We start from the raw sequence: 11877 nt of genomic DNA on the forward strand, positions 1-11877 counted from the left end.
CCACGAGAAGGAGAGTGCAGTGTGGTGATGTGCCGGGGTGCCCGCACCGTTGGCCAGGGTAGTGTTGCGTTAGGTGTGGGACGAGGGTGGGGGCAAAGTTGAGCCAACACAGCATGAGGTGAACTTTTAAAAATAAGAACATATAATGCTTTCATGATAAAAAAAATACAGTTTTAACACAGAGGCACATTTTCAAGAGGTCCACTGAGTATGTAAATATGTACGTGTGCCAGGAGTTGGCATTCCTCTAGCCTTCAGGGTGTGACTGGTGATGCTTCTGAGGCTTTAGTGAGTGGTCATTGGTCCTTTTCTTTGAAATAAGGATATTAAGTTGAACCAAAAATAAATTCTTAGCGGAGAGTAGTTTTTATTCAGTCCAAGGAGCCTTGACAAATAAGTCAGCCTAGAAACGGGGGGCGGGGGTTAGGGTGGAGGTGGCACACGTGCTGAATTCTGTAGTTTTATTTCTAGTTGTACATTCCTCTAGTGAAGGCATGGTACATTCTTTCATCCTGTTACTTTCAGAACCCTCTTGGCTTAACCCACAAGGCACAGTAGAATAACCATTGGCAGTTTTTAACTGATATGCTAATTTTATATCCTAACTAGTTGAGGCTCCTCTTTTCCAACCTAAAGAATCACACAAAATAGGTATAATGGCTGAGAGTGTACTGGGCAGGTAGCATTTCTCAAGAGCAACTTAATGGAGTATTAAATGGTCAATCTTAAAACATAGTACTCATTTAACTGAGTGATTCCATTTCTCTGAATATATCTTCTAGTAAAAAGCAGTTATATACTGGAATGTTTGGCCTGGTAAAAGTTAATTTCTAACATTATTCATAAATATTAGAAACATGAAGGGAATCTCGGTGTCCAAAATAGAGGGATGGTTATATCAATTTTGGCAGATAGCTCGAGCTAAGAGGGTATATGACAGACTGTTACACATCAGTAACTGAAGCTTTTGAAGATTAGTTGATAACATGAGAGAGTATTTTCAAAATTATCTAAAATTTAAAAGGATGCAAATCTTCATGCCTAATTTGTCAAAAATTGTGTGTGTGTGTGTGTGTGTGTGTGTGTGTGTGTGTACTTGAGGGTAGTTATTTCTTTTCAAGATTTTTCAAGGATTTTATAACAAATATATACTAACGCATTTAGGATTGTGAAAATACTTTAAATAATGTTAATAAAATTGGTAAAGAGAAGAGTTATTATGGTTGGATATTTTTTCTTTTTCCTTGTAAGATATTGGTAGGAACAGTTTTCTTTTTAAATGATATCCTTCCCTCTCAGATATTCTGAGAATCTTGGTACTTTGAAGGATTCTTGGATGTTAAATGTTGCCAGTAATTTTTTTTAATTCTATTTTCATATCATACCTCTTTTATTCTTTTTTTTTTTTTTTTTTGTGGTACGCGGGCCTCTCACTGTTGTGGCCTCTCCTGCTGCGGAGCACAGGCTCCGGACGCGCAGGCCCAGCGGCCATGGGTCACGGGCCCAGCCGCTCTGCGGCATGTGGGATCCTCCCGGACCGGGGCACGAACCCACGTCCCCTGCATCGGCAGGCGGACTCTCAACCACTGCGCCACCAGGGAAGCCCCCTCTTTTATTCTTTAAAGACTCTGAAGGTGAACAAAGATAGGTAGTCATTCTTTCCTTCGGTCCAGTGGAATTTTACCCTCGTAACTGCTCAGAGAATATCATTGTATCATTGGGCTTTGGAAACCTCACTGTAACTACCTTAGTTCACTTGTGCTATTCTTTTCTCTCATGGGGGCACCTTTCAGTGCTTTCCTAAGTTAGTTTTCTGCATTTTTTGTTTGTTGTAGTTTCCCAGCTTTGTTTTCTATTGTCAGGGAAACTAGCTTATTATTTTCAAATTTTATTAGATTTCCAAGCAAATCATTGAAAAGCCACAGGGAGACCTATGGATCTTTGATAAAGTGTTGTTCAGTGTATACGTGTGTTTGGTATTCATGACCCTCAGTTTAAATGTTCATAATACATTCACTGTGGATTAATTATGTTATAAGTCAGGGACAAGTGGCATTTGTGTATGTCTGCTCTACGAATGTGAATCGATAAAATATATGACTACACATCCTGGGGGTTATATAAACTACAGGCCTCTCGTGTGTGTGTGTGTGTGTGTGTGTGTGTGTGTGTGTGTGTGTGTGAGAAATCATAATTCAGTGTGCTTGAAGTTCAAAGTCAGGCAGCGGCAGTGGAGTAAGTTGCAAAATAGCCCTTTCCTTGAAGACAGTGTGCTTTAGTACGAAACGGAACTCTTAATGTCAGTTTTATGTTTCTATTTGACAGAGTCTAAGGTTATGGAAACGACTGTAAAAATAATTTGTCTGAAAGAAGTCTGGATGCGGAAATCTAATAGAGAAAATATTTGAGAATATGGTTCATCAGCAAGTACAACAGATACACTTTTCTGAGTGCCACATGGCACGGATCAAAGCATCCCATGACCTGCATCCGTGTGGCCCAATCATTACCTATTGATTGGAACCCCACGGGAGGATTAACCCTTTCATGTTCATGCCAAGTTTTCTTTCACTCTTTGGTGTTAGTAATTTTAGGGATAGAATCTTCCTGCCACTGTGAGCTTTTTTTTTTTTTTTTAAGTTAATCATCTACTTGGATACATTTGTCTTTCTCAATTATTTTATTCTAACTTATTTAATTGCACTCTTCTTTGCTTGATAAACTTAACCAGTGAAAAGATTTTACGATTTTGGGAATAATGTTGGTGGCAGAAGAGGGGGAGAAAAACATGTAATGTTCTGGGTAGAAAACAGCGAGAGAATCTCAAAATCAAGTACAGATGTTTTCATTTTCATTAGGTAGGTTAAACGATAAGTTCTAGCCTTTTAACGACTCCTTTGCAGTCGGAGTAGAGGGCTTTGCCTCTAACGAAAGCCTGTCGAGCACTTTTCATACGTGGTGGTACATTTGTAATATTGGGCTGTTCGCATTTTGAAATTGAACTCTTGCTATAAGTAGAGCGCCGTGCAAAAGTGATTCGTAAATTCCACAGGAAGAGGAAAGCACAGATTGGTTCACCTTCGGCCCCGTGGGCTGCCTCCTCTTACCTCGTACGTCTGGTGGGGTGGTTCTGCGCAGCCAACTTACTCTCTTGTCCTCTGTGTTTTCTTTCAGTTTGTCCCATGAGGAGCATCCCCATAGCCATCCTCTGTATGGACATGGCGTATGCAAGTGGCCTGGCTGTGAAGCAGTGTGTGAAGATTTCCAATCATTTCTAAAGTAAGAATGATTTGATATTGCTTTCTTCTCTTACGTAGCCGTCACCTCCCGCTCTTTGTACTCTTCCTCGTGAAGTGCCTTTTTGATGGCGAGTTTCACGCCACCATTTTGAGGGTAGCCTCTAAATCACCACGTCTAGCAGTGTCACGGGAATAGTTACAAAGTCTGTTGAGGGTTACCTTGTAAAGGGGGAAGGATTTACATCCAAGGGCATTTTTGATCCTCTTAGTAAGATCCTGTGTTTACTTATTTTCTCAGAATGACAGTGATTAAGTAAAAATTCTCCCAATATTAAACGTGCAGTAATTCAGTTTTCACTTCTGTTCACATCCCTACATATTAAATCAATGACATAGGCCCTAGCTCTAGCTTTATAAAATTGGTGTCAACTACTGGCCACTAATAGCTTTTGGTGATTGGGTCTCTTCTTTGGTTCTTCACAAATGACTTTATAAACGTAAGAAATGGATGCCCGGGGGAAGCTACCAATCTGATTCTTACCTTTCTGCATCGGTGTTGACTTCTGTTCAGATTCTTGTCCTTATAGGGAGGCGAGAGTAAGTTTAATTCCTGCAGTTAAAGTATGACTAAAGCTTGGGTTATCCCATTTGAATCTGTACCACTGATAAAGCATCCCCGTAAGTAAATGGTACGTTCATCCTCTCCTAACCGAAGTGAAATGCTTCTGCACGACGTGTTAACATTTCCCTCATCTACGGTGCCTTGTCCTTGAAAAATATCGAGACGAAACCACCCTGCATTATTGACATCATATAAGTATATTCATAGTATCAGTGACTCACTGATGATGGAGTGAATATAATACTACATTATATTTAGTATATTTATCTATCATGCAAGAAGCAAACATGTGCACTTGTAAAACTCCTGTATATATAGGTGCGTGACGGTTTGCAAAGTGGGTGTCGGGACTGGGGGCAGTGGGGAGTCTTTGCCTCTGGCTTTTCTGTCTCATTCAAGCCCCAGGAAATAGAGGCGGGCTGATTTAACATGCAGGTGTCTGGTTTTGTGCGGTCTTTCTATTATTAGAACAATCTCTGCATCTTTCTTTACAGACCTGGGTACAAATATTTTAATAAAGCCACACTTAGAGATAGATCTCGTGCTACCTGCAAGCGCTTTTGGTGAATATCATTTTTTTGATTAATGAATGGGAGTCTGTGAAAACATTGTAGAGCTTCCCCGCTGTAATATTTTACTTCAAGAGCATTATGTGGTCCTTAAAAACGGAAGTATGTAAAAATTTTTAAAAAGATATTTTACATTGTTTCTAAATATTAATACTCAAGAGCAGTGATACTTTATCTTAAATTAAGCAACAGTCCGTTACAATTATGATGATTCTGGTTAGAGCTATTGGGCTTTGTTCTCTTATAAATCCCTCATTGTAGAATCTTTGTTTTGTTGCTTCCTGATCACTTGCCTAACTGTTTTTAGATAACGAGACAAAAAGATCTTGGCAGAAACCACGTTTAAATTCTGATTTCACCTTCGGCACCAGTGCTACCTTTGATAAATATCTCGATGCTAATTTCACTCCTCTATAGAATGGCTAGAAAATATCTGTAAAATGATTTATTTTATAAAGTCTCCAGAACTATAAAATTGCTGTCAACATTTCTGGTGACATGTATCAGTTTTAGAGTCATGAGGGAAGAGGGCATTTTTCCAATCGATCACTCACACATTTTTGTTAATAGGCAAAGTATTTCCACTCTAATCCTCAAATCTTAGTTCCTTTTATTATGCGAGCTGGCGTTAAGGGTGTGTGTGTGTGTGTGTATGTGTGTGTGTGTATGTGTATGTGTATGTGTATGTATATGTATGGGGGGGACAAATATACCTCCACAAAGAAACAGCACACTTTCAAACTACAGCGATTTCTAAGGAAAAGAATCTGAAGATCATCAGAATTAGAAGCTAGCTTGATTCCTTTTAAAAAGCCCTTTTCTCTTCTAAGGATATTAGGAGTCAGGCTCTTATGTAGGAAACCACTTATTTATTTTTCACTTTTATTCATGTCTCTATTATTTATTGTGGTTTTGCACACGACATGGCATTTTTGCTCAGTGGAATTGGTTTTGGTTTTTTGGGGTTTTTTTTTGCGGTACGCGGGCCTCTCACTGTTGTGGCCTCTCCCTCTGCGGAGCACAGGCTCCGGACGCGCAGGCTCAGCGGCCTATGGCTCACGGGCCCAGCCGCTCCGCGGCATGTGGGATCCTCCCAGACCGGGGCACGATCCCGCGTCCCCTGCGTCGGCAGGCGGGCTCTCAACCACTGCGCCACCAGGGAAGCCCCTAATTTTCACTTTTATTCATGTCTCTATTATTTATTGTGGTTTTGCACATGACGTGGCATTTTTGCTCAGTGGAATTGGAATGCTCGCTGTGATCCCGCAACTGTTGCTTGTTTATTTCATAGGACTTATTTATTGACATATATTTGGCCAGAAGACTTCTGTTTGCAAGCTATAGAAAGCCAACTTTAATTGGCTTAAGCCAGAAAAAGCGGAGGATGGTAATTGGCTCCTATGACGAGGAGGTCTGGTGGTACCACTGTCTTCAAGCATGACTGGACCCTGATGCTTGAACAAGGTTATTGGAGTATCGGTTCATTGCCCCTTAGCTCTGTTTTCTTCTTTGTTGCCTTCATTCTCAGGCTCTTGCCAAGTGGAACTGAAGAAGACAGATTTACCTGCCACAGGTTTATCCATCCCAGAATGCATCTCTTTTCCTGTAGTGCCAGGAACATGTCCTCAGCAGACTGTCATTGGCCCACATTGAGTCATGTGTTCTAGTTTTGAAGCAGTCACAGTGAGGCAGCCAGGCTTAAGTCACATGCCCACCTTCGGAGCAGAAGGAAAAGTTCACCCCACAGGAGCCACGTAGGGGCTGGGGATGAGAGGCTTGGTTCACAAAAGTGAAAAATGAGTCTTGCAAACCAGCCAAGGGGAAAGTAAATGCTGAATAAGAAAAAAAACCCTCTAGAACTCAGAGTTCTCTTGGTGCTTTCCTGAGTTTATCCGTTGACCTGCGGTCTGTGACAACTTCAGGATTTTGAGTTTCTCCTACAGCATGATTTCAGCTGTGGGAAATTCAGAGTTGTCTTCAGCTTTCAAGATCTTGCCTAGAGTAGTGGAAAGTACGTTAGTCTTCTTGTGAACTCACGTCTCCCACGTGTGTGCTCCGTCTGAAGGGTAATCACATTGGCTTTAGCGAAACCAACTTTGCTTTCCATTGAGCTGGACGGAAAGAGCTGCCATACTTCTTGTGGTTCAAACAAAAGCCACATGGCCTCTTTGAATGACATCATAGTGGAGTCATTATTATCGGGAAGTGGGAAGTGATGTTTCAAACATTTCTTCTCAAACTGCCAGATTTGTAGGCGCTGAAAGCACCTCTTTCCTGGGCCCAGGAGTGGGCCATTATCCCACTTTAGAGGTGTTCTCTTATGGTTTTAGCAAATTGATACCAGTGGTGCTTAGATTCTCAAGGCAGTCTTACTCAACAAAAATGTAGTATTGCTCTGCCTTTGATTTAGGTGTTGCTTCACAGATTTCTTGTTTTTCTCACCTAAAAATCCCTGATTCTTCTAAATCCCCCGATTTTACACTCCCCTGGTAGAGCCCTGAACTGTGCAGCAGGCACAATTCCAAGTACTTTATGTATATAACTCGTTTAGTACAGCCACCTTATAGTGGTATTACTGTAGTATTACTCGCGACCTACGTTTAAGGAAACTAAGGCACAGCAAGGTTAACCAGTTTTCCCAAGGTCACACAGCTTATAAGAGGTGGAGTCAAGATCCAGACCCAGACAGGATGGCTTCATAGGACTTGCTCTTAACTGTTCTATAATACCGCCTGGTTAGAAGCAGCTCATTTTATTAACTGTGTGCTCTCTGCCTAAGGCAGTAGGTATAAAGGAAGCTTTGAAGAAAGGCAGAATGGGCAGTGAAGCTACTTGCTAGGAGTGCGTTCTTTGAGCTCAGTATCAGCACGTGTGTTTTGGGACGATAGTAATAACTACCTCTTGGGGTTGTGAGAATGAAAAAGGTACCTCGTGTCAAGTGCCTGGCCCATAGCAGGCACTCTCGAAAAATATAAGTACTTCTTTTCTCGTCTACTTAAGTGTATTTTTTTTGAATTAATTAATTTTAATTTTTTTGGCTGTGTTGGGTCTTCGTTGCTGTGCGTGGGCTTTCTCTAGTTGCGGTGAGTGGGGGCTGCTCTTCTCGTTGCGGGGCACGGGCTTCTCACTGTCGTGGCTTCTCTTGTTGCGGAGCACGGGCTCTAGGTGCGCGGGCTTCAGTACTTGTGGCACTCGGGCTCAGTAGTTGTGGCGCATGGACTCTAGGCACGTGGGCTTCAGTAGTTGTGGCACACGGGCTCAGTAGTTGTGGCGCATGGGCTTAGTTGCTCCGTGGCATGTGGGATCTTCCCGGGTTGGGGATGGAATCCGTGTCCCCTGCATTGGCAGGCGGATTCTTAACCACTGCACCACCAGGGAAGCCTGCCTTAAGTGTATTTTTAAAAGAGAAATAATCGAAACTATCCAAACATGGCTGACCTCGTAACTAGGGAAGAGGTGGTGACTATGCAGAGCTTTGATATGTCAGAAGAGACCGTTCTTTAATATAATTTTTAACCAGAAATTTCTGGTAAGAAGTCCTACACAGTCGAATGTGATCTTAGGGCAAGGGTGGCAGACTTTTTCCATAAAGGATCAGATAGTAAATATGATGGGCTTTTGCAGGCCATCCAGTCTCTGAGACAAGCACTCAGCTCTGCCATCGTAGCAGAGAAGCAGCCATAGGACCCTCTGTAAGGACTGGGTGTGGCTGTGTCCCTTGGACCAGTCTGCCGACCTCTGACCTAGGGTACAGTTTTTGGTGTCATTATGTTTTTAGCTGAGCCACATTCTTGCATTCCCTGGGCATCATCGCTCTCCTGGGTTACTTTAGTGTGGATTCACAGAGCCCTCATTTTTATTCGTATCGGGGGAGAATATCCGTGCCTGCCTTTTATACTTACCCGGGTTTGTGTTCTTCCACCTGGTTTTCAGGGTTCAGTATGAAAGAGCAGAGTGACTTGGCTTGGTAAGTGTCTTCCAGTCTTCTGTTGCTCAGGCTAGTTTAGAGAGGCCAAGATCAGTTGTTCAGGATGAAACTCCCATGTGACAATAAAATGCCACTGTTGACAGAGAGAGAGGTGAAAAGAAGGGAGGGGGGACTCACGGGTCCCAAAATGTGGCCCCCTTTTTTTTTTTTTTTCCCTCCTGAGGGAAGAAGTATCATAACTGTTGGTCAATCAAAACCAGAGATTTGACACTCTTCTGTGATCATTCTGCAGCGTTCGTTCCCAAGGTGAGGGGATACCACAGGGCCCTTGATTTCAAAGATAAATACTGTACAAATAACCATCCTGTTGTCTTTCCCTCCCAGCCAACAGAGGGGCGCTTTATCACAACCAGCAGGTACCCTGTCTATTGTGTGCATTTATTTCCCTGTTTCTTCTCCAAACAAGTTTTAGTTTTAGCGCTGATTATTTTTTTCCAGTCTATGCGCCGTTAAGTGATCATGTGACAGTGGTGTTTGTTGGAGGAGACTGACGCCAGCAGGTACTCACGCTAACTCTAACGCAGCCCGCCAGCCCTGCATCGCTCAGAATCCTCCGATAACAGCCAAGCAAAGAGAAGCCCAGTACCATCCAGATAGGTGAAGCTCAGGGTGTCCTCCTGTCCTCTCCCCACGGGGATCAGGTTTTATTCTTTTTTTAACCAGGTCGAAGACACGGTCCTCGCCAATAAAAACAGGGATCTATAATTCTTCCCCTTTGCTTTTTGAAAAAGGGCCCATACCATTCTTTGGCAAGGTGGCGAGTGGATCTGAAGGCTAAATCATGACCACATTTTCCTGTTTCTGACTTAGAATGTAAAATCAGACACAGACCCCATAGTTTCACAAATACCAGTTCCTCATGTGTGTTTGGGAAAAATGTGTCCATTTCCCCTAGTTTTTTCTTTTCAACAGTCACTTGCAGAACATCTAACAAAAGTAATGTAATTTGGGCCCTTGCTTGATAGCCGTCTGAAAGAAATTGGGGTGTTTTTTTTTTGTTTTTTTGTCTGTTTTTGTTTTTATCTCCTAGTTATTGCTCATGGAGAGAAGCACCATGCCAGACAATCAAAACCCAAATTCCTTTGCATGTTAGTCAGATGTACATTACTTTTTAAAGCCAAAACAAATTTTATATGTGCTGTCATAGAAGACAGGGAGGATAATGCCACGAGGAAATGCCCAGCGGTGGAACTTCGACCCTTTCAAGAAGGTCGAGGGCTGGAGACAGCAGAGGACATTTATTTCATCACTAATTCACTTAAAAAAAAAAAATTTTTTTTTCTCTGAATTTCACTTCTGAAAACTGTGAAGAGTTTCATGTGCAAGAAAGTCCTAAGTGCTGCTCTGTAATGTTTTCACAAGTGTTTTTATCATGGTAACATCTTGTTTACTTTAGTTCCCGGCCTAAAACTACTTGGAACATGTTAAGAAAACATTTCAAGAAAGCCTCCACAAAGAGGCTTTTGTTTTCACAGCCACCGCGAGGCTGCAAGGATCACAAAGGTGTTAACTTTCAGCCCCTTAAGCACTTCCACATGAAATTCCAGCACCAATGTTTGTGGTTTTGGAAAAACAAAGTGTACGTTAAAGAAACCAGGTATATGCTAATACACGTCGAAGGAGGCCGGATATCATAAATTGTTCCAAACCCGTTCGTGGCTCTGGGTTTGCACACCTGGATGTTCTGCAGTGAAATTACCTCTGGGGAGTGCAGGAGAGCGCGTGGAGGGGGACTAGTCTTCTAGAAGGTGGGCATATGCAAATGTGATTCTAGCCTCCCCATCTCAGTCACCGGAACTGGGGGAGGAAAATTTTCCCCCATCAGGGCCCAGGTGACAAGTCGTGGAGTTTTCCGCAATGAGCTTGATATGTTTCTGGATTTGACTTTCTCACTTACCGTGCCTTTTTGAGTTGTTTGACCGAGGAAGATCAGGTGGTACCAGAAAACATTTCCTTCCCCCTTGAAATGTCTCTCCTTTCACCTTTCTGACACTGTTCAGGAGTTCAAGACCTTTCCAAGTACTCAGAGGTCAGGGTGGCCTAAATACCACAGTGCCCTCTAGTGATCTGTAGAACGTTCGATAGAAAAGTTGAGACAAGTTTGCCAGAGGTAACCAGCCCAGTGCCACATCGCCTTGCTCAAAAAGCAGCAGATAACATCGGAATGCATTGTTTCTTGCAGCAAACAGATTTTAGTCGGAAATGCAAATGAAGTTTAATTTTTCCTCGTAGGCTTTGAAAGCATTAGAAAACTTTCTGTCTACTTACGCAGCACTGCACATCACTGTCTGTGTACCCAGCGCATTGTACCGCTGCAGAGACAGTGCTGTGTGTTCTTATATTTTAAGAGCCATTAGCTAGCCTAGGTGTTTCACGTGATCGCTTCCGGCCTGTAATTAGAAGGCATCGCTGAAAAGACAGGGGGATCGTCTTTGCTCCACACTTTTATTGACAGTGTCTACCATATTACGGCCATGTCTAAATGGTAAAATTTATTATTAGCAGTAGTGTCACAAAAGTCTGAGACAGCGATTTTCCTTTCAATAAAAGTAGTTAAAAACCTTTTAGAAAATCCATAATTTTGATGGCTGGCACTTCATAAATGTATAACTGGTACTTTTTAGCTGTCTCTTTAGGGAAAAATGAGTTTTATCACTTGCAGTACCTGGGTTAATGAAATTGTGTGTTGGAATTTAGCCAGGATGAAAGATGAGATCATTCCCAGATACTAATATTGGCAACAGGTCTCATAAAAAGCTCTGACTCTTGAGTGAAGTATCATTCGATTTTTAAAATTATTATTATTATTTTATTTAAACTGAGGGATTAAGCTCATTGTCATCTTCAAAGTTTCAGTGCTGGCGAGAGTCTCATTTGGCCTCCCATTCGAAACCCAGCGACCTAAAAACCTGGACCGAGCCAAGAGAAACAGAGAAATGTCCATCAGTGCCTCGTCGAAGAATTTCCTTGCTTCAAATTTCAACTCCAGTTCCTGTTGAGCCCTTTACAAATCACGACTCTCAGCTCAAATTTGAAATAATGCTGCCTTTTTCCCCCCGTGTTCCTCCTGTGTTTGATTGTTTGTGGATATTAACTGTCCAGGAAATCCCATACTTACAGATATAAATCCAGAATGATCTTGTTTTTCCGCAGCCAGCCCAGGATGTATTAGACAGTTACGATGATTTGTTAATTTTGGTGACCTGTATTTATTTTATGTGCGCTGTATTCTTTGAGGGTGGAATCAGCTGTTGAAATAGTCTCGTCTCTCACACACAGAAAGGAAGCACTCCCCTTTTTCTTCTCAGCTTTCGGTTTTCTTGCGTGATTTTTGGAAGGTTTTTTTTTTTTCCTTCTTTTTTTCCTTTCTTTCTCTCTTTTTTTTAATCTCTTAGTGTCTGTTCTTTGTGCACTTCTCCATATGGCGATCAGCAAGAGATAGATTGTGCCTGATAGACT

General features: G+C 42.1%; 1 protein-coding gene across 11 annotated transcripts in view; it reads left to right on the top strand.

Annotated features, from left to right (window-relative positions):
* Positions 1–11877, top strand: part of FOXP1 (forkhead box P1) — a 227780-nt gene that overhangs the window by 170340 nt on the left and 45563 nt on the right. For all 11 annotated transcript variants that reach the window (XM_065885422.1, XM_065885417.1, XM_065885416.1 and 8 more), the window contains one exon: positions 3175–3279. In XM_065885422.1, coding sequence (XP_065741494.1) covers positions 3175–3279 — 105 coding nt within the window. The remainder of the gene's footprint in view (positions 1–3174; positions 3280–11877) is intronic.

The sequence above is a fragment of the Phocoena phocoena genome, chromosome 10 (genome assembly GCF_963924675.1).
Source record: "Phocoena phocoena chromosome 10, mPhoPho1.1, whole genome shotgun sequence".
NCBI classification, from domain to species: Eukaryota; Metazoa; Chordata; class Mammalia; order Artiodactyla; family Phocoenidae; genus Phocoena; species Phocoena phocoena.